Here is a 23,494-nt window from a genome sequence, read left to right as displayed (position 1 = left end):
TCGCGAAATTCACAACATTTACTTTCGCGAATTTAACGGAAAAATATATTTCGCAAGCACAAACTTTCGCGAATCAAGACGGCAAATTGAGAATTTTCACATGAAAAATGGCTTAGAGGGACAGATATTTCTTGGATTGGCTCGAAACTTTTGTTCTTTGACTTATTAGTCTTTTAGCAGGCTAAAAAGTACCATAAAAGTTACATTTTATTCAAAGTTTTACAGATTTTCTATTTAGTCAAGAATTTTTCGCGAGCATAAAATTTCGCGAATGGCCCTTCCTAGAATTTTTAAAGACATATACTTTCGCAAAAAGGGCCTTCGCGAAAATCGCGAAAGTTTCTGTTCGCGAAAGTTTGTACGCCTAAAGTAAAACATGCCTTGAAAATATTTCTATCCAACTTTGTGAAGATTGGGGTCAAGTTGGAGTTTTTACAAGGTTTTCGACGGTTTTCGATGATTCGGTTGGTTGTTGAACCTTGAGACAAATGATTTTATTGCTTTTTCTAAAGAACGCGTCATCTCTTTTATTTCAAATAACCAATGAATAAAACATTTTATATAAACTCCAGCTCATCTCATTTGCAGTCAAAACTGAAAAGCGAAAGTGTGTACGCCTAAAGTAAAACATGCCTTGAAAATATTCCTATCAAAAGTTGTGAAAATTGAAATCCTTTGCAGGCAAAACTGAAAAGCTTTCGTAAGACTTTCGTAGAATTTATACGAACTGCTCTCCACATGGGACGAACTTTTACTCCCTCCTTCATCAGGAGGGTGTCAACAAAAGGTAACCCGATAATAAATTCACGGATTTGACTGTAGTCGGGATCAACAAAAAGCTTTCTCATATTTTTACCAAAATGAGAACTATGCATTTAGGTGCGAGTTAATTTAGTTATTTTTAAAAAAACATCTAAAATGTTGATATTTATACCGATCCCACTACCCCCTGGAAACTTCATTCAAATATTTTCTTCTTTGAAATTTTGTCGAATATAACAGCGAAATAAGCTGCGAAAAGAATTTACTTTTTGGGTGAAAGTTTGTTCCAACTAAATTTCATTTATGAGGAATCGTCACTTTTTTCAAGTACAACAAACTGCAGCCTGTAGCTAACATCCTTAGATAGAAGATATCATTTTTACATTTTGGTTTTTTTCATTTTGATCGTCCTCCATTTTCTGTAAAGATGCTTGTAATTTCACGTCAGGTGAAGTGTGTCATAACAATTTGCCGATTGAGGGACGAAGTGGGAGAGGTTCAATAAATATATGTATAAAAACCACTTTCCACTTTCTTTCCTAATCTCCTTTTCGAAATCGTTTTTGCTCTTCTCATCTTCGTGACGTCACTGAGGTCATTGGACGCAGTTCTAGAAATCGTTCAAAAATGACAAATCAGTATTTTTAAAAACCTGTTTAATTTACCTAAGGAATTGAATCTCTATCGATAAAACAAAGGCTACTTTATTACCATTGAGTAGAATGTCTTACCTTTCCCAGACAAGAAAAAGTGAGCCACTTACTTCCCATCCAAAATGCGCCTAGAACTCGCCGTAATCATAACGACGGATTGTATCTAGGGGTTCCTTTGTTTTTAAAGACTGCATTAATTTAAATCTAGCAATAGATTTTAGTTTCAATTCGGCGTTTGCGTAAAAACCATGCGCGGGCGTTCTGGATGGGAAATAAGTGGTAATAAGTGGTTTCATTTCGCATCCAGGAGTTCAATCTCTTAGCCACAGTCACTCCGCAATTTTTTTATTATATCTGATGGACGTTTAAGCAACGTCACCTACGAGCGCCGTCAGAGTCATAAAAGCGAGTTTATGTATTTGAGATAAATCGAGTGGGACGGTATAAAGCAAAGCTGACATAGGACCGAAATCGCCGTCCACTTTGCTCGGCGACGGTAAAAACACCAAGATACTGTCGTCTGTTTAGGTGAGCAAAGGCGATATAGAGCCGTACATCAACTATCGACTTGGTTTTGTATCATTTCACTTACCGTCGCCCTCGATATCCTCCGATACATAAACTCGGTAAATAACGGATCAAGGGGCTGGGTACTAACAACTAACTAGGAGACTGGGTTCTAAGCTTACCTTGGTTGGGTTTTGTGTTCTTGAATTTCTCTTTATGTGATTTGAGGACGGATCGATCGTTGGTCAAAGTGACTTCTTGTTCTTCCATTGAAACACTCGAACTGAATGAGATGAGAAAGAAAAGAGATCAAAAATAAAAGAAGGTTACTGTTGTGTGTCAGAACAGAAAGATTTGACGACTTTGTAAAAAAGTTTCGGGCTGCAATCATAGTCATAGTATTTATTTGAGAAAAAAGAGAAATTTCCACGGAATCTTACAACCACAAACGAATTGGAAGAGCTTTGAATTACGATAGAAGGGTAGTTTTCTAGTTTTAACGGTAGACATAAGACTTAGGATCTGAGGATCCAAAAGTATGGTCCAATAGGGCTCAGAAGATAGCCTGGAAGTTTAAAAACCCTTCCCGAATTGAAATATCAACTAGCCCAAAAGTGACTTTCTCGTCTGAACTTCAAATTGCTAAAAACGAAGAATTAGCAAAGATTCTCAAAATGACCGAGACCGAGATTATAGCGTATGTGTATGTTGTGCTAAGGAAATCTGAAAATCTGAGCTTTTATGTGCTTCTAAGCGTTATGTTGGTAGCACTATTCAATAGCAGTGTAATGAATGGGGACGCTAGATCTATTTTTTCTCGAATACTTGTTGGGCTGTTAGGGAAAGTTTATCACTGCAATGGTTTCTTCTCGGGCACGATTTAAAAAAAAAACTCCGATCAAAGATAGCGATTTATAATCCAGGGTTTAAAAAGGTCAATGACTATGACAGATTTTAAACAAGTCTTGTGTTTTCCTTATTAAGAGCCAGTTTTTTTAAGAATGGGACAGTTTGGGGCAGTTCCAATAGTTTGAAACTTAGATTTTTTTCATTTTTTGATATGTTGTTAAGTACAATGAACTGAGTAAAATTCCAAAATATTTTGGTCTGAAAATCCATAATGGTGGATTTATGCCAATTTGAAGTTTTTGACATTTTTGGGCATTGCACTTTAAAAAGTTTTTTGATATAGAACCATGCTTTCTCAAATCAAAATGAGGAATTGATTTTGGGTGATTCTGAAACTATGGCCAGTAAACTATACAATTTTCCAAAAAAAATCAAAATTTCAAAATGGTAGCTGGAGTTCTGACGTCACAAAAAACACTACAAATTTGATTTTAGGGGTATTTTAAGAGCCATCTGACCTGTCCCAGGGGAGTTTCTTACTGCTCAAAATAATATTTTCTGGTAGTTTAGTCCCTGGTCTATCCATTTGAAGTGATTGCAATAAAAAATTCCGGCCCTACTGGCCCCTAGAGGCCCGAAAAGCCAATAAGGTCTCAAAAAAGTAACAACTTTAGCCCAATTTTCCTAGAAATCCCAACATTGTCTGACCTCCAACTCTTCTGTTCCTGAAAGACAACCGCCTGGTCTCTTAGGATCAAAAGAGAAACCTATGTGACCTCCTACCATTAATTTTTTATCTTGATTTAAAAATTTTCTTAACATCGCTCGAAAAATGACTAAAATTCGGGTTATTTTGGCACATTGGCAAACTTCAAAGGGGTCTAGGTCACTGAATTTGTTATAATATAAGGGCTATGATGAATATTTTATATAAAAACAATGAAACTAGGTGAAAAAAAAGTTGTCAAATGTGATTTTTGGGCCAAAAAAGGTTTTTTTTTCAATTTTTTGACTAGAGCTGAGGTCATTCTATTGCAGCCAGTAATTGGCAGTTAAAAAGTAAATTTTATCTGAAAATCATGATTCCTCATCACATTCCAGAAAGGTTTCTAGGAAAATCAAATATGGTACTCTTCGAAAGCTTATAGAGGCTGAATTTTCACTCAAAGGCGGCTTCAAACTCCCCTGACCCCCTTAATTTTGTAAAATTGAGTTAAAAGTACATTTTTGGCCTGAAATTTTTTGCCCAAAAAAGGTACCCATTGCTACTTGATTCTTGATTTGTGAAAGCATCCTATAGATAGTTCAAGAATTTATCAAAAGTTGGAACCTTTTCTTTTCTTTTAAAGATTAGGGCTAGCTCAAAGTCAGTTTTAACTCTGAAATCCTAAAAATCTTGACAATGTTGCTCAAAACAACAATTTTTGCTCAAGATTGAACAGAAAATGAGCCCACTCAGATAATAAAATCTTGGTTTTTGGAAAGTTTCATGGGGATAGTACAAACATTCATCAAGATCTTTACCTCCTGATCTACCATTTAAGGATCAAGTCTGTCAAAATGTGCTTCTAAACTCTCAAATCTTAAAAGGTGAACTTTACCAACCCCATAAAACAATTTTGCCATCAACCTCTCTGCCCTCAAATACTTAGAGATAAGTCCAAAAGTCCAAAATATTCCTAAACCTTTCCTTCTCTTTGGATAATTTGAACTTTGGGCTCATTAACTGCATTTAAGAGCAAAACAGGCTGATAGCAAAATTGTGTTGTGTTATGGGGTTGGTTAAAGTCCACCTTTAAAGATTTGAGAGTTTAGGTTAGAAGAACATTTTGACAGACTTGATCCTTAAATGGTAGATCAGGAGGTAAAGATCTCGATGAATGTTTGTACTATCCCCATGAAACTTTCCAAAAACCATGATTTTATTATCTGAGTGGGCTCATTTTCTGTTCAATCTTGAGCAAAAATTGTTGTTTTGAGCAACATTGTCAAGATTTTTAGGATTCTAGAGTTAAAACTGACTTTGAGCTAGCCCTAATCTTTAAAAGAAAAGAAAAGGTTCCAACTTTTGATAAATTCTTGAAACTGTCTAGGATGCTTTCACAAAATCAAGAATCAAGTAGCAATGGGTACTCATTTTGGGCAAAAATTTCAGCCAAAAAATGTACTTTTAACTCAATTTACAAAATAAGGTCAGGGGAAAAGGGGGTCAGGGGAATTTGAAGCCGCCTTGAGTGAAAATTCAGCCTCTATAAGCTTTCGAAGAGTACCATATTTGATTTTCCTAGAAACCTTTCTGGAATGTGATGAGGAATGAGAGGAATATGATGATTTTCAGATAAAATTTACTTTTAACTGCCAATTACTGGCTGGAATAGAATGACCTCAGCTCTAGTCAAAAAATTGAAAAAAAAAAGCCTTTTTGGCCCAAAAAACTCAAAAAATCATTTGACAACTTTTTTCACCTAGTTTCATTGTTTTTATATAAAAGATTCATCATAGCCCTTATATTATAACAAATTCAGTGCCCTAGACCCCTTTGAAGTTTGCCAATGGGCCAAAATATCCCGAATTTTAGTCATTTTTCGAGCGAGCGATGTTAAGAAAAATTTTTTTTAATCATCAGATAAAAAAATTAATGGTAGGAGGTCACATAGGTTTCTCTTTTGATCCTAAGAGACCAGGCGGTTGTCTTTCAGGAACAGAAGAGTTGGAGGCCAGACAATGTTGGGATTTCTAGGAAAATTGGGCTAAAGTTGGTACTTTTTTGAGACCTTATTGGCTTTTCGGGCCTCTAGGGGCCAGTAGGGCCGGAATTTTTGAATTTTTTATTGCAATCACTTCAAATGGATAGACCAGGGACTAAACTACCAGAAAATATTATTTTGAGCAGTAAGAAGAAGAAGAAACTCCCCTGGGACAGGTCAGATGGCTCTAAAATACCCTTAAAATCAAATTTGTAGTGTTTTTGTGACGTCATAACTCCAGCTACCATTTTGAAAATTTTGATTTTTTTGGAAAATTGTATAGTTTACTGGCCATAGTTTCAGAATCACCCAAAATCAATTCCTCATTTTGATTTGAGAAAGCATGGTTCCATATCAAAAAACTTTTTAAGTGCAATGCCCAAAAATGTCAAAAACTTCAAATTGGCATAAATCCGCCATTATGGATTTTCAGACCAAAATATTTTGGAATTTTACTCAGTTCATTGTACTTAACAACATATCAAAAAATGAAAAAAATCTAAGTTTCAAACTATTGGACCTGCCCCGCTCTTAAAAAAACTGGCTCTTAACCTTTCAAAGCCGCTTACTTTTTTAAAAAAGGCCAAAAATTTCATCATTTTTTTCTGGAAATTTTTTCTTTCAAAGGCAATTTCTCGACCAGGACAAACGATTCAGATATCAACTTTGGTCCCGTTGGAAAGCTCTTTCTCTCAGCTACAAAAAAAGCTGATTTTTTTTCTCTGAATCTCAAGGGGTCAGGAGTTATGACCAAAAGACTGTGTATCGGTAAAATGGCCTTTTCAAAACGTATATATACGTATTCTGGCTTCTAAGGGTTAAGAGATTTGGTTGAAGATTCGCTATTTTTAACGGTACTCCTTCCGTATTACGGAAAACAGACGATGCGGGTCTCCCGCATCTTTAATGACGTAACCAAACGATTGACATGAAAAACAACCAAAACAAGTCATTTCGTCATTCTCAGGCCAGGGAAACAAATTTCCAAAGGGAATAACACTTTATGTTACAAATGTAATTAAAGTGACGTCATCGCATTGTTTGGATAATTTTCAACCAATTTTTCAGAGGGTAAAGTTAATCTGTACCAACCAAACAATTTGAACTTTCGCGCGAAATTTTAAACTATAGTCAATTAAGAAATTATGAATATCCAACCTTTTTCACAAGTGCACCGCTTAAGAACAGCTTGCAAACACCAAAACAAACCTTCTAGTCATAAAATAAGCCCACCCTCAAAATATTAGCCCATCTGGTCCTATTCAAGAAAGACATTCTAAACGACATAAAAATTTGTTGATTTTCATTCACCATCCAACGCTATATCGGATACCACATACCTTTTACAGGATTGTCATTGTACCCTTTTTCCCTTAAAAAAAGCTGAAAAGGGTATCCCCCGGCATGATTCCGATTTTTTAGCGAAGCTAATTATCGTGCTCTTCAGAAAAAGCTGAAATAAACATTAGACTGATGTACCATAGTCATTACAAAAACACTGGTCTGGAAGGCTTTTGTCTCTTTTTATTGTTAAAAGCTAACGTACCAAAATCGATTTATTTTGCAAACTTTTTGATCATGTGATTAGAAAATAAACCAATCCCAAGAGGAGAATTTGGTAACGTGATCAAAAAGTATGCAAATCGCAACTTGTCTTTTATTTGTAACAAAAGAAAATTGAACAAAAAGCGAAAAAAATACATTGCCAGACCGGGGTTTTTTATAATGACTATGATGTACTGGTGGTGCTGTTCATTGTGATTTTTTGAAAAAACTCCTCATTGTTCTGTCCAGAAAGAACATATTTTGGGATAAGAGGGGTGTCTTGATTGAAAAAAAAAACTAAGTTCAAGGCCTTCTGGAAAGGGATTCCCAGACGAGTTTTACAAAAATACACTGAATTTTCCTGACCTTTTTCTTAAGGTTTTTCTGCCCTCTTGCATTTTTTTTCAGAAAAAATAACCCACAAAAAAGAATCTCTATTGAGGGACGTTGCATTTACAAACAAATGTTCTCTGACCCTTACTACAAGACCCTTAAATCTGGAAAAGCAGGATTTTGAAATTGACCGACGAAAATTAATTTTACCAATCTGTAACAGCTTAAAATATGTAGTACTAGTTGATTTTTTAAATAAACCGTCGCTCAATTGACGGCGGCCCAATGAACGTGGAAACGGGAATTTATGATTCCACGCATGTTCTATACGAACAATAAGAACAAAATAAGATCACTTTAAGGGCATCGGGCAGAAGTCAAAAAGTCGCGAAATTCAGCGAATTATGGTTTCAACCGACATTTCGCAGATAAAACTTTCGCGATTTCATATAAGATTTACCTTTTTTGGTAACAAAAACTCATAAAACACGCAAAAATTTAGCAAACAGTGCAAAACTGAGTAGGAAAGTTTATTTTTTCGCGAAAAAAAAACTTTCGCATTTTTCAGGTTTAATTTCTTAATTGAATTGGAAAAGGATCAAAATCGCGAAAAACGCGAAAGTTTTTGCCCTTAAAGTAGAATATTGAAGAAGGGAAAAAAGCCAGAAAATCCAAAAAAATAAAAAATGTGAGAGATGTTAGAGAGGAGAAAAGCACAGATAGAAAATTTGATTTTTAGAAATTTTTATTCATTCGAGAATTATCGTTTTTATGAGGAATTATAAAAAAATTTGGAATATGTTACAAAATTTGATAATACAATACAATAAATTATTCGTTATGATACACAAATTTTTAATTTCGAGAGTGAAACCACGTCACATACATTATCGTTTTTAATTACTATTTATCCGTTCACTCTCAATTCAACATTGGTATTTAGGTATCGGTCCTTTAACAGGCGAAACCGGCATCGAGATAAAATAATTGGAAGGCATTCTTGAAAATTTAGGTAACCCTGGGTTTTCAAGCGGGATAACAAGGCCTTTATCAACAGCGTGGATATAATCTCTTTTCGTTTTCATGCGTTTGTTTTGAAACCAATTTTTCACTTGTTCTTCACTAAGTTGAAGTTTGGCAGCCAAATCATGTCTTTCTTGTAATGAGAGATAAGTCTTTTTATAAAACATGTCATTAAGGGTAATTAATTGTTCTTCGTTAAATTTCGAACGTTTTAATCGAGGGTTGGATGCGCATCCGTGATATGGCTCGTTACGCTTGAGTGAACCTGAATAAAAAACAGAAAATCAAATATCTTTAATTTAATTGCCGATAATAAGCGACTGTGTCCGTCACATCACCATCTATACACCCTGGGGATACTGTCAGACATGTCCAGTCTGTGCAAGACAAAGTTCTTTTTTTTATATTCAAGGGTAGAAAAACCATAAAAAACAACGCTAACAGGGTCTAAAAGTCCTACTTACAGGGACATAAATTCTCGTAATTTGGACCAAATTTAGAAAATTAGTTAAAAAAACGTCAAAAAAGAGCGAAACTTTCAAATTCCAGTCCCTTGATTTTCCGAAAGGATGAATGTTGACTTCCGAATCGCTTTTTTAAGTGGTGATTGAAAACGGAAAGTAAGACAAGAAATGATCAAAATAGAGCCTATCCGACAAAATCGAAAAAAAGAATAACTATGCTTACCATTTCGGTTATGTTTCAGTTTAGGGGACACTGTGACGTCATCAATAGACCCAACAGACGAACTTGACGGAGAAAAAGAGTAACGGGACCAACAATCCGGCGAAAGTCGCATTTTGACCAACTCTGGTGTCCGTCGGTCGTAGTCGTCGTGTTTTTCAGTGACGGAGGTGCATTCTAGTATCGGGATATCGACGGGTCGGAATATGAAACTTGGCGGTGATTGGTCGTAATAGCGTTTGAGTTTCGGTGGGCTGTTAATGATGTGAGCGTTTGTTATCGTCGAATCTGTGTTGTTATTCTCGTTAAGGTATGGCCGCCATATTGGAACACATTTCTTTTTGGTTGGTGTAAGTTTTCTTCGTTTACGGTTGCGTAGGGTTGATGATTTGTGTATGATAGATTCGACTTCTTCGTTTGTTGTGTATAAAGACATATCTTCGTTTGGTTGTTGGTAGCGATAAAAGGTTAATGGTACTGCAACACAATTCTCAAATGTATTTGAAGGTGGTCGCATCTCTCAACTATATCTGATACTGATCACTTTGATAACAAGTCTCTATCTTTCTATAGCATATGTCCTCACCGGTCAAAGTGTGATTTAGTAATGAATAAATCATAGAGGAAATTTGAAACCAGTAATCTAAAAAATAATTCTATCTATCTATGATCGTTCGCTCGTAAAGTTGATGACTAGGAGCGAACTTAATCACCCTCCTCATTAAAATTAATGAAAAGAATTTCACAGGTTTAATTGTTTGCATCAAAATAACTATCAACTTTTTTTATTTTTTTGTTAATTGAGGGAGAATTTTTTTTTGTAATAGCTCAACACGTGCTATTATTAGAAAGTGTCAAACTTTCTTTAGAAATTGGAATTAAGAAAAAGTGTCATTTTAATTCTTTAAGAAGTAGCGCTACCCTAACTTCTTTTGAAAAGGAAATTTTGTAGAAAGAATATATTGTTCTTTCAGAGTGTGATTCAGAGAAACCAAATTTCCCGATAAGGTCGCCATTCATAATTCTATCCTCTATTCAACCAAATGAATTTGAAAGGAAGAAAAATTTCTTAAAGAAATTAAGTGTGAAGCAAAAAAAAATCTTTAGAAAAAGCGTATCGAAAACAACTTTGCAACGGGCCGTCATTGAGACGTTCATTTGACGTACGGGATATTTCTTTAGCAGATGAAAAGGAGCAGGAAGACTTTGACGGAGAGTGTTAGGTTCAGCCTACATTCTTTATACGAAAACCAGCACTCTCCACCACGGACATTCAAAACCACGGAGAAGAATCAGAAATTTCGGTAAAGTAAAAAATAAAGAAAGAAATAGCTGAAAGAATTGCCACCTAAAATCGATCAATAATCTACCCATCACAACTTGTGATTTTAAACACACGCAAAAGTAATGATATATTTTGAAAGCGTGGAAGAAAACGTTGGAGAATCCCGGATATAAAATTCACGACTCTTTATCTACCGAAATATCTTTTAATTTATGTCCCTTCGATATTCCCAAACTGAAGCACTTTGAAAATGTTAAAATGCTAAAAAGGAATGGCATAATCGAGAATGGGCCATTCTATTTTATAACCATACAGGGGTGGACGAACTTTTCCAGGGGGTAAACTAAGAAGAATTTCCAGGAGGTCTAAGGAAGTGTCTTTTCATGTCTCCAGGGGGTAAAAAACTGATATTAGTTCCTCAAACCTCACTTTAAGACATGAAAATAATTTTTTCCAGGGTCTTTTTTGCAAATTTTGCTATTTTCCAGGGGGGTATCCACACATTTCCAAGAAATTTGTTTTGACTTGAAAAGGTTCGTTCACCCCCTGTATGAAATTTTTTGGAACAGCCCAATCAGAGACAACAACCTAGGGATATAAGGCACAAATTCATAAAAAAATATAAACTTTTAAGAAAAATGCTGAGACTGAAATTCCTGAAATTTAATAGAATTGAAGTTATCGCCGTTTTTCAATAATGACGTCATTTGAATCTTACCCATGACGTGTTTTTTCGATGTATTTTATAACGTCAAAATCAGTTTTTGACCGATATCTTCAGATTGACTTAATTAATGTAAATTTTTGACCCAGCAATTTTTGAAATCCTCTCGTTGATACGATTGTTTTGAGCTATATATGAGAGTTAAGGAATAATGGGAAGCGGTGCGCGTCAAGCAAAATATATTTGGGACATGCCTTAATTCACCCGAGGGTAAATATGAGGCTTAAATTGCCACAAAATAAGAACCTAAACAATAACTTTAGTCTGACCCCTTTTCCGGTGGAAAAAGACATCTTTTAGGTTATTTTTGACGATACTGACTTTACTCTTAGGTTCCAAATAAACGCCCCCCCCCCGCTTGTTAATTTTTCGAAAATTTTCCACCCCCCGGACCTTATTAGGACCCCCCGTTTATTAATCTCTAAGAATATTTTCAGCTGTCAAAGAGAAGGCCCCTTATTTTGCTCTAAATAGCCTGATTTTAGCCTATTTTTACCTTATTTTTGGGTTTCAGAAGTACAATTTCCAACCCCCCCCCGGCAATTAGGTCCCCCCCCGTTTATTAAAATCTAGAAAATTTTCCAAACACCCCGTTTATTCGAACCCCTCCCCCGTTTATTTGGAACCTAAGAGTAGTCTATCAAAAATCCTTAAGTGGTCTCAAGGCTGCACTCTTTTTTTATAAGAACACTTTTGTAAGAACAACGAGGCTTAAAATCGTCATTAAATAAGAACAACTTATCAACAATACTAAGCTTAGAATTACTCAATTTCCGGTAGTAGTTCAAAAAACCATTACTTTGGTACAGAAACTTTTGCTTGCTTTTATTGCATTTCTAGAATCTACGAGAAATTCTGCGTGGATTGGTATGAAATTTAAAGGTATATTTGAGGCTCAAAGTGACAAAAAAATAAGAACAGCCGAGCCTCAGCAAAATTTTACTGATTCTTATAAAAAGCTCAAAAAGTTTTTATCCTGTTATTGCTTGGAACCTAAGAGAAAAAGTTTTTAATTCTTATAAAAAAGTGTAATTCAAGCCTTGAAAATACGAAGTAATTTTGAATATTGTCAGAAGCTCTGTTTTGGTGTATAATAAGCACCTGAGGGTATATTTGCAAAATTGCGAATTCCGCGCATTGCCTGAATTAAAACGTTTTAGTTGGCAAAAATATCTGTATTGATTAAATCTCAAATATTATATTAGAAATCAAAAACTAACAAATTATTTGTTCTTAAAAAGAATAATTTTGGTCTTCAAAGTGCGAAATAAACAATAACAGATCATTGGACATTTGGACATCAATGATTTGTATTAACGAATCACTGGAGACTATTCACACGCTCAAATCCTTTGGGTCCTCAAATTAAATACCAGATTTCTGTTTCCACTGTTTAATGAGGATGTTTAATGAAACTAATTATGGGGTCCGTGGTCAGCTGTCCATGTTTATTAAAGGTGGCATTAAGTCATCTCAGGTGCAAATACACGTTCTTTTATAAGAACATCCAATATTTTTTAAGCCTTCGGATGTTCTTAACTATTTGAGTTTTAAGCCTAAAAATGTTCTTAATATGTTCTTGATTTCGCCATTTTTTGAGTATTTTTGTCCATTTTCCAAGAAATTGGCTGTTTTCGAGTCCATGAAGCCTTAAAATGTTCTCATCCTGTTCTTAATACTATGGTCATCGAAGCCTTATGTTCTTATATAGTTTTTGCTTAAAGAAAAAACGTGTACATAAAGCCCTTCTGGTAGTGATTGAGGCAAATTTAAGGAGTTAAGGTTGTACAGCTTATAAGGTGTAAACTCCCAGCAGCTTTTGGTTAATACCTTTGTTAATTTATAAATTAATAACCTCACCTTTTGGTTTAGAAATTCGAGAAATTACCAATTGTGACCAATTTTTGATTTGTTTTATGTAAGTTAAGAAAATGTTTACAAATGAGGTCATTTATTTGCAATTTAAAACGTTCTTTTTCTCCAGTGCCTCTCTATAGCATTTAATCACATTTTATACAACAAATCATTTAAGGGCTCTGACCATAGTCAGAAAATTGATTTTAGTATCTGAACATAAAAGTAATGTTTTAGATTCTTTAGCACTTTTAACAAAGAATTGCCTTTATAAATTGCTTTTTAATCAAACCCCTTAAGAGTAATTAAGAACTTAATTGCAAAAATGACGTTATGAACTTTAAAAAGACGTTAATAATATGTTGCATCACCTTCTTTTATAAAAAGTGCTAAGTTTTAATGGGTAATTAACTTTTTTGTTTCGAACTTTTTTCAAACTGTCCACAAAGAATTGAACTATTTCAAATTTTGCGGAAAATTTTTCTAAAAAGATGTGTCAAAAGTTATGACTGTTTTTTTAAGCAAAATCCAGATGAAAAATTGATGAAAAACCACTATTTTAAAGATTTCGAGACAAAGAAGCATTTACAAAAACTTTCCGCAAAAATTTTTATTGTTCGGTAAAAGATACACCATCTACTGCGAAAATTTTTTCAAAATGTTCTTTCTTCGCCGAAACTAAGCTCTTCAAAGTTGAAATACTCTTCCTCGCAAAAGTCTTCATTTTCTTCTTCATCAAATTTTTTCAATGCGATTTTTGAATTTTCTAATTCAGCAATAGTTTGTCTAACAGAAAATGTATAACATGCCATAGTTTTGTTGGTTACATCAGTCAGAAAACACATTTTAAACACGGCAATTATGAAAAATTCACTATGGTCAGAGCCCTTAAAGCAAGTGAATGATGGGAATTTGTTGGGAAAAGTTACGATTTGAGCCCTTCCGTCGTTTTTAATGATTTAAAGTCATAGCAAAAAGTATGGTACTAGGCGAGGCACAAAATTTCTCTAACCGAAAGCATTTTTCAAAAACGTAAAAATCGCCTGTGGGCGTTCGGTTCGGTAGAGGCTTGGTTTGCGAGTCATGAAATTTTTAACACTTCCGTCACATAGCAACCACTGGTGATTTCACCAGCTAATTACTGACAAATCATTGTACAAATTATCTTGTAATTACATCAGTAATTGGCAGGGTATTATAATATAATTACATTTCTATAAAGGTGCGATAAACTGTTATTGTACTTTGTACTTTTGTGACAAGATTAGACTTGCCTTATTTATACAATGACGTAACGCTGATTCAGCGAAATTTAAAATCCAAAGGTCAAGGAGAAGACTACAAACAAAGCTTAATATAACCAGAGAAAATTCCCTCATTTGGACAAACTGAGACTTCAATATTTTTCTGTCTTTAATCGAGACTTATGATCGATCTAAAAAGCCCTGCTAAAAGTAATATTAAAAGCAAAAGCAAAGACCCCTTGCACTATAGCCGCATGATTAGCTTCTTACAGCGAAACCTCAAATTAGAGACAGGTTAATGTTCGTTAATAAGAGGTATTCGAAATTTTTGATGAACAGACTCAGAATTCAGAATTAGACCCTTCCAAGGTGTGACAAACCTAAAATTTCTTAAATAAATTCTTGAGATACAAAGTCACTAAAGGACACAACAAAAGATCATTCAAACAAGACATGTTGTTGAATCGTAAGAAATGCCCAAAATATTTCGAAAGTTTGATCAGGTTTACAACAAGCGAAAGCCTTGAAAAAGCAGTTTCAGAAAAATCATCGTACGACTTCTTATTGAATGAAACACTCTTTTTATTATTCTATCTTTTTATTTTAATGTCATAATTGGGGACATGACCCTCGATGCCTGATGAGAGAAAATGATAGGTTTTTGGGAATTTAGTACAAAAGAAACTGTCCGCTATTTGAAGTGTCCGTTAATTAACTGTCCGCCTTTTGGAAACTTATTTATAAGGATTTGACTAAGAAACAGCCGGGGGAAAACATTTTGTCGGCTTATCAGAGGTAACCGCCCTTTAAAGTGTCCGCTAATCGAAGGTTCTCTACCAACATTCCACTTACCTGAGTAAGAAGGCTTTTTCCTTGAGCGCAATATCCTCCGTGTCAGAGAACAAGATGGTGTGATGTTGAACGGGAACTTGAACACCTGGTATGATGCCGCGGGAAAAGAGAGCAGGTTGCGGTAGATCTCCACTGTACACCAACAGATCGTCTACCAACACCTGAAAGATGGGCGAAATTTGTTACTATCGTGTCGTAACTGTTACCGGAGGTGGTGGTGGTGGGGCGGCGCATCCCTCGGAATTATTTTACAACTCATAAATTAGTTAATAAATTTATTTTTATGCAATTTTCCAAAATATCTTGCCCAGGAGCGGCGAAACGTTAAATAAGTCAAAACTCAAATAATAAATTTCAGGACATTATACGGGTAAACAAAACAATTTTCAATACAAAATATACGGACTGAAATTAGGCTAATGAAGAGAGTTTGAAAGGAAAGAACACAAGATAAACGAACACTGAATTGCCGAACAGAAGAAGTTTTCCCCGATAAGGGGAAATACTGAGACGTGGGAAATTGTATTATAGTAGGGGGAAATTCGTAAAATCGCTTGACTGTCTTAATCAAAGCACTTGTTATACATTTTTGGAAAGGTAAGGGGTAGGGGAATCAAAATAACATAGGCTCCAATTTTTTTTCGGACATTTTGGTGTGTTTTTCGGACAAATATGACGGTCTCAGGCAAAAATCATAGGGTCGAAATTTAATGAAAATTTTAGCTTAGAAAAGAGGATTAGAGATATATTGCGAGTATAGGTGATTTCTCTACCTAACTCGAGATCTTGAGCTTCAAAAAGTGCAAAAGTGGACAAAATAGCTGTTTCTGGCTGAAAAGCACTATTTTTAAGGGTAAAAATAAATTAACAAATTTCACCCTACTATCAGTGTTAAAAGCAATTTGAAAAAACACGACAAACTTACACCGAATTGTCGGACAGAAGAAAGTTTTCCCCGATAAGGTACTTCACTGAGACGTGAGAAGTTGTATCAGTGTTAAAAGCAATTTGAATAAACACGATAAACTTACACCGAACTGTCGGACACCTCTTACGGGTGTTTTGCTGTAATTCCAAATTTTGAGCATGGAGACTGTGATTGGCTCGTCAAACACGATGTAAATGATGTTCGGCTGTTAGAGAACGATGTAGATACAGTTAACTTCAAGGGATTAAAAATAATTATCGAATTAGAGAATGACTCGGATTACGGAGAGTATTCTAACCTCTTTCCAGCTGAGGGGACCAATGTTTTAAGTTCGAATTACAGAGATTCGAATAATAGAGGTTCGAATTAGAGAGTTTACTGTAAAAGAATAATTTATTCGATTTATAAGTTGCATACAATATGTTACGAACTTGTATAAGAGAATTGGAGAGGAGACAATTGGTAATGCATATAACTTTTATTTCAAATGCAGATGTTATCAGTGAGAAATACTGATCAACATTTTATAAGAAATCTCGTACAAGGTTGGACCAAAATTACCAGATATCAATGTAGATCCAAAGATATCATAAAAACTTTTTTGTTATCAGTAGTCAAAAAATATACTTACTTGTCCTGGGAAAACGGGAGCAAGCCACATATGCCGACCATCATACGTATCATTGACGTCGTCAACCAGTTTATCTGGCGTTCGTAAGTCGTCTTTGACGGCTTCTAATACGTTACAACTATGCGGATATGCTGTAATATCTACATTAGAAAGTTGTCAGTGTTAAAGAGAAATTTCAACAAGCTATAAATATTAGTGAATTTATGGTAATTTTAATTTAGCTTTGCTAGTTTTAGCAATAAAAAAGGCCACCAACTATACCTTATCGGGGAAAATTTTCGTCGGGGAAAAATATTCGTCACTTGCTGGTAGTTGGTAAACGCATTAAGGCCGGGGAAAATTTTCGTCGGGGAAAAATGTTCGTCACTTGGCCAAAATTTCGTCACTTTTTCCAGACGAAGTTTTCCCCGATAAGGTATGCAGGTAATTTCTCTATAGGATAGGCGCGTGAAGGAGAAATTAAAAACAATCTTAGGCCTAAGATTTCAGTATTTCGTAAAAGGTAATACTGATTTTCAACGATTTTAGGCCCTTTTTCACACATGGTTATAAAATAAATGATCCATTTATTTGATAAAAAAGTCCGAATTCAAAATACATTTGACTCTCGTTAATTCGAACTCGAACGGAGAATCTAATTTGTTCGAATTACAGGGAGGTTCGAATTATAAAAAGAATTTTAGGAGCCTTCCTTTTTGACGGGAACTGAAAGTAACTTTAAATTATAGGAAGATTCAAGTACAGTGGAGTCTCCATAACTCGAACACGCACGGGGAACGCAAATTTGACCGAGTTAAGGCAATTTCGAGTTATATAGAATAGCGTTTATAAGTCATTGTAAACAGAAGGGACCATAAAACATATTCGACTTAAGGAGACATTCGAGTTATTGAGATTCGAATTATAGAAAGATTATTATAGAATTTTTTTGGTCTTTAATTTCAGATGAAAAAGATACTGTTGTCGGTCAACTGAATGAGATCTCCATACTGGTCATAAATCTGGATACCATTCAAACCAATGTAATATTGATCACCCCATGATGATAACAAACGTATCTGAAAAACGACTGTGGCCATGATGACGATGGTGGTGGTTAAGGAAGAAGATTGATATCATTTGGAAGCGTAAAACTAACAAAAATGACTTAAATCTAAGGAGCGATGACCGCTTGGTCAAGGCATTCCCGGGTTCCGGGGGTAAACTAACACGAATGACATAACGTTTGAACTAATGAATCAAATTTAAGTTAGGCTTCCCCTGAACGATTCCAAAACAATTTTTGAAAAATCTCTATTCTACTGTCTGTAATATCGAATCAAAGAGGGAGGATAATTTATTTCGGACACACCCTGTATACGGGAGAAATATTATGGTATATATGAAAGGATGTTTAATGGGAGAAACTGTATTCATGATATGCCCCACTGGAGAGTCTTCTGAAAACTTTTAAAATTTTCCACCCAATACGTCACTTAAACAATAGAAAAAGTGACGTATTGGGTGGAAAAAAACTGATGATTTCATGAAGTCATTGCAGTGGTGCATATCATGAATTCAGGGAAGGCGACTTCGAGACATGGTAACATGTCAAAAATGTTGTGATGAAAAGATACATCCACGTGGCATGACAACAGTTTCGTACTCGTCAACAACTTTCCGTAAATTCACTTTCCGATTGCTAGAAAAGTGAAAAGAGAAGATATTGTGAAAATACATGATATATATTTGATTATGATTCACTGAAATATTTCCTGCGCTCATTAATACGAGCTGTCAGTTTCGGATATCTCGTTCCCAGTCCCCAGTATATCATCACTACAGTTGACGCTCTCTAATTCGACGTTCTACTATCCGATACGCTCCATTATTCGATGATATTGAAACTTACCGTCAACAAGAAACTCTCATAAATGACGCTCTGATATTCGATACGCTCCCTTATTCGATGAAAATCTAATTCCCCTTGAAAAAAGAATTACAGAGCGCCAACTATCTAATACCAAAAAAGATAAATTCTTCTTGGTATATAAAGAGTATGCTATAGTAAATGACAAGTTATCAACCTTTCTTGGATTTGATTTTGGATATGTTATTGAAAGAGTGCTTTAAAAATCGTATAAACAATCATAATGAAAAAAGCAAGAAAAATGCTAAATTGGCAAACCTTGCAATTTGATGTGATTGATGTTGTTGCGTTATGTTGAAAATGATGTCTTGTGCATAATCGAAATGGCAGTGACCAGGACCTTTAGAATATGATTAAAGGGATAACCAAAAATGAAATTCAACCAAAAGATTCCCTTAGCAGAACCTCTAAATTTTATTGGCTACTTGTTTTTCAAAGTCAAGATATTTTCGTCAAATAACAAAATAAAATGTGAAAGAAAATTACAAACTTAAAACGATCCGTAAATCTGAAAATTTGGCAGTGAAAAGACTGACAGTTGAACAGAAAATTGTTAAGAAATCTCAGCAAAGATGTCTTATTTTGGCTAAACCCGGACAAATCGTTTTAAATCTTATCCAAGTCGTGACAAGTATGCCAAATAAAGTTAGTTCCAAAAGAAATTTACATTTTATAATAGCATTATATAGCATTATATGGGCGAATGCGCACACTGCCAATTTTTTGAAAACAGAACTTAATAGTGATCAATATATTTGTAAGAATGGTTTGTTGTGTCAAATACAGTTACAGTATCTAGGTTACCTTTACGAATATAGTATCCATTTTCAGGAGATATTTCTTTATCATCTGAATATACGTGTATCACTCGTGCCTGTTAAAAAAAACGAAAATTGGAAGAAGTTTAAAACTTGGGGTATCCAGGGATGAAGAAATTTGACATTGAAAAAATCAAAAGATAGATTACGTAAAATTTATGAAACAGTTTCCAACCGGCAACAAGCTTCAGTTTTAGTCCTACTACCCTTTATCATCCAAGACAAAGAAGTTTGTTATTGGAAACACAATGTTCTTAAAAGTTTGTTAATTTGAGCTCGAACAGGTAATTAATTTCAAAATCTGATCAACAGAGACATTCGAAATATCAATGATATCGGTTAAAAACAAGTTTGAATTAAGAAAGATATAAATGCAAAAAAAAATACATGACGCAATTTTAACGCACCCCTCTATACGTGTCTTCAAGCGATTTATTGTAATTCCAAATACGAAGCCCAGTAACAATGGTCGGTTCATTGAAATTGACTTTCAAGTAATGCGCGTTTCCCTCTTCGTAAGGGATCATCCACATGTTCTCGTCTGACATGGTCACATTCACTCCGTTTAAAAGCCTGTAAAATATTTGTAAAATTTATTGTGAGTGTGACCAGTCCAGGAATATTGGGTGCATATTTTATTCTAGCAGGACACATTCACTCCGTTTAGAAAATAGTTTTTAGAAAAGTTTAGTCTGATCATGATATCACGCATTTTTTTGTCTTCAATGACGGTCACGAAAACAAGCAAAAAAATTGGATAATCACGCATCCCTTTGAAAAAGTCCAAAACACGCATCACGACTCAAAAAATCTTTCAAATCACGATCACATTTTGACCTCTTATCTTAATTTTTTTTTCAAAATCGCGTAATCACGTTAGAAAAAACTCCCCATCACGCCATCACGAAAACCGCTTTGGGGGGCCTATTTGATGGTTGCATTCACTTTCTTCAAAACCTATAAAAGTTCCTAAAATAGTCAAGAAGGTTTGCCTGAAGAGATAAGATTTTTTTTAAAGATACGCAATAAAAATGGATTACTGTGTCGAGGTAAAAAAGGTCAGGAAAATTACCCGTTGAAAATAACTTGGTCACAATTTTCCTAAAGGTTTGTCAAACTGAGAGGGGGTGCTAAATTCTTGCCACCCAGCCCTGCCTTCTTTTCCCTTTATATAATATTAAAGACCTCAAGAAAAAAACAATGATAAAACTTACTTATCGAGGGTGCGGTCATCATCATCGTAATCATCAAGGTCATTCAAATCACGTGGTACTGCCTGTATAAAAATAGTAGCGAGATTATGTATCTGGAATTTTCTATACGGGTAGCCGTTAAAAGAAATTCTTCGGTTAAAGTGGCAAGGGAAATGGCGAGTAAGGCAAGTAATGGCGGATGAAAGCAAGTTCGATATTTGACGTACGGCATTATGTCGACTTTGCTTATACGATGTTTTGGTGTTTTTCCCGTACATAGCAAAGTAGACAACGCCATTTCGCCTTTGGTGACGACCCGCATGGGCAGCCCCGCGACCTTAGCCGTAGAATACCTTCGATACATTTTCTCTCTTGTATGGTTAACATGTGATTCTGAGGGAAGGCTCAAAAGACAGTCTGAAACAATAGAACACGAGGCTAAGATTTGGTGATATTTGAGAATAATCTTGGCTTTAGATTTAAAGAATTTGAAAACTTGTCACTAATACGATAAACTTATAGTTGAAGATAGCATGGAGTCGCTTATAATATGTGTTATACACAACATATACGTTATATTATATGCTTGAAAGAGCAGGAAACTTTAAGTGTTACGAAAAAAAGTTTCTTCGTTCATTTCTGAACGATGATAACGCTCTGGATTGAGCACTCTTTTGAATCTAAAGTCAGTCATACAATAACATATACGTTATGTATATGCTATACGATAGAGCGATAACTATTATGGAATAATGTTAATAAGCTATGATAAGTTAATTAATTAAGGTAAAAGAAGAAAGGAAGATCCGAGATCTTAATTTGAAAGATCAATAGTCTAGCACGCTAGACGACTAATTTAAACATAGTAGAAATAAAGCAAAAAAAGTAACGGAGGGAATAATTTTAGTTTATACAAACTAAATCCCGTAACAATAGTCGTATTATCATATAACGCCTATACTACTGTATTACATGCATTATAAACGACTCCAGTCTAAAAGATCAACAACGTATAACCGGACGAGCGCACCTTTGAATGAAACTTATTGGATAAAAATGAATGACGATTCAAATAAAATTTAAAAAACGAAACTATCACCTCTAACATGTCCATTCGAATAGGTATTGCTTCGAAAGTGTGGCCAAGCACTTCAAGGCCGGTGAGACCAAGGTAATGATGATCGCCCCATGTTCCAGTGAAAAAGATACATAATGCTAAAAAAAAGAATATAAGCTTGTTCTTAACTTGTTCTTAATATTTTGGCCATCGAGGCCTTATGTTCTTATATAATTTGTTCTTATAAAAAAGACATGTATAAATTCTCTTACATTGGCATTCTACAAATTCAGGGTCTTCTTCTTCGTTAACATTATCCTCCGCATCAGAAGAATCCAATCCTTCTTCTTGTATGGTCTTGATGAGTTGACCACCACCACCATGTGATTTGAACGCCTTCGTGTCACGTGCTTTGGGCGCCGTGAACGGGCGGTTGGCGGAACCCTGAAAATGGTTGAAAAATATAGTTTTTCGATTGTTTTAAGGAGGGCTGAGGCAAGCTATTTATGACCTATTTATGAGCAGAACGCAACTTGAAAAGACGGTGAAACCTGGTGTTGCTGCTTTAGAATACTCGTCAATCGCGGAACTCTAAACTGTCCGGTGGTATAGTCCGTCAACTATCTCCTGGATAACCTCTTTTTACAAGCACTTTATTCTTATTGTTTTTGAATGTGGAAAAAAGAGGCATGTACTTAAATTTCGATTCACCATGTTATAGTAGACGGACTATACAAGCAGAAAAACAGTTATTGGTCACACTTACCTTCTCATTTTCACCTTCTTCATCTTCATTGCCAGTTGAAGGTCGTTTGGTCAGGTCGAAAGAAGCAGCTAATTGATCCTCATCCTCTGCAGAATCGATGACGTAAAGTTCGTCATTTTCACTGACAAGTTCTAAGATGTCCTCATCTGTTGTGAACAAGATGGTCTGTGGAGAAAAAAATGTATTCATGTATGCATTCAACTACCATTAAACTTTTCATCCGATATTTTTTAATGAGATAGACCTTTTTGACAAATTACGCCATGAGTTAGCAACGCTTACCTCGTTTTCAAAATATTGCTATGGTAATTGATTCCCAGAGGAGCTCATAAAAGTTTACTCTATTTATAAAAGTAACACTCTGGAAGACTTGAAGGACTTAATCAACTTGGTTTTGAAACGAGGCAGGAGTTGCACTCTGTATAGTTAATGAAAAGTGACGTCACTTTTTTGTTGGTTTCAATTTTTGGATGCATTTACATAATTATGTCAGACGCTAGAAATGTTTGACATCTTTTACATAAATGACCTTTTCCATGTAACTTTTCCATGTAACTTTTCAATTTCTTTTTCAACATTTCGTTTTCTTATGAGGAATTTCTATTGTAATAATACTCCCGAAGAAATCCCACAATGCATCGCTTTTTTAGAAAAATCAAAAACTCCGATAAGATCTCTTATTTTGAAATGTTGACACTTGCGTCGTTTTTAATTACATATACCAGACGAACATGGCTTTTTCCTCGACACTATTCCTTCATTAACAGTTTACTACAGAGTGGTGAAAAAATCGCGTGTTTAGATAAGGATAGGCTACGGTTTTGAAGACTGGTCCCCACAAATACTCATTGCGCATGCGCATGCCAACTTTTTCAGCTTCAATAGATCAGATATCAATCTCGTGTAATTACGTCTGACAAATTGCTTGAATGTAAACTCTTGTGAGCGTTTATAAGAATTGTATGATGACACGCTTTTCTTTTTAAAAGAACAAATAAATTTGGGCTGGGGCTCCGCTGTTCTTATTCTTGAATATATGACTCAAGGGGCTTAAAAACAGCATTTCCTGAACCATTTCCGAAGCTGGAATTGTTGTTAATGTTCTTAATCATTTGCTCAAATTGAGCCTC

General features: G+C 35.0%; 2 protein-coding genes across 2 annotated transcripts in view; both read right to left on the bottom strand.

Moving 5' to 3' along the window:
- Positions 1-715: 715 nt before the first annotated feature.
- Positions 716-23,494, bottom strand: part of LOC136801405 (katanin-interacting protein-like) — a 118,779-nt gene continuing 96,000 nt past the window's right edge. Inside the window, exons 28-41 of the mRNA XM_067058041.1 lie at positions 22,365-22,529; positions 21,871-22,042; positions 21,641-21,756; positions 20,563-20,624; positions 19,756-19,921; positions 19,335-19,404; positions 18,789-18,870; positions 18,238-18,302; positions 17,580-17,690; positions 16,622-16,761; positions 16,094-16,195; positions 15,063-15,223; positions 2,105-2,205; positions 716-1,372 (exon numbers count right to left, since the gene is read on the bottom strand). Of these exons, the coding sequence (XP_066914142.1) occupies positions 1,335-1,372; positions 2,105-2,205; positions 15,063-15,223; positions 16,094-16,195; positions 16,622-16,761; positions 17,580-17,690; positions 18,238-18,302; positions 18,789-18,870; positions 19,335-19,404; positions 19,756-19,921; positions 20,563-20,624; positions 21,641-21,756; positions 21,871-22,042; positions 22,365-22,529 (1,551 nt within the window). The 3' untranslated portion in view covers positions 716-1,334. The remainder of the gene's footprint in view (positions 1,373-2,104; positions 2,206-15,062; positions 15,224-16,093; positions 16,196-16,621; positions 16,762-17,579; positions 17,691-18,237; positions 18,303-18,788; positions 18,871-19,334; positions 19,405-19,755; positions 19,922-20,562; positions 20,625-21,640; positions 21,757-21,870; positions 22,043-22,364; positions 22,530-23,494) is intronic.
- On the bottom strand, positions 8,124-9,818 carry LOC136801402 (uncharacterized). The gene is made up of 2 exons (XM_067058038.1): positions 9,107-9,818; positions 8,124-8,684 (listed from the first exon to the last, which is right to left on the bottom strand). The coding sequence occupies exons 1-2, from the start codon at positions 9,618-9,620 to the stop codon at positions 8,323-8,325; spliced, it is 876 nt and encodes a 291-aa protein (XP_066914139.1). The 5' UTR covers positions 9,621-9,818; the 3' UTR covers positions 8,124-8,322.

Source organism: Clytia hemisphaerica, unplaced genomic scaffold (assembly GCF_902728285.1).
Source record: "Clytia hemisphaerica strain Z4C2 unplaced genomic scaffold, Clytia hemisphaerica genome assembly, whole genome shotgun sequence".
Lineage (NCBI taxonomy): Eukaryota > Metazoa > Cnidaria > Hydrozoa > Leptothecata > Clytiidae > Clytia > Clytia hemisphaerica.
Note: the sequence above shows the minus strand (reverse complement) of the source record. Positions and strands in the feature narration are given on the sequence as shown.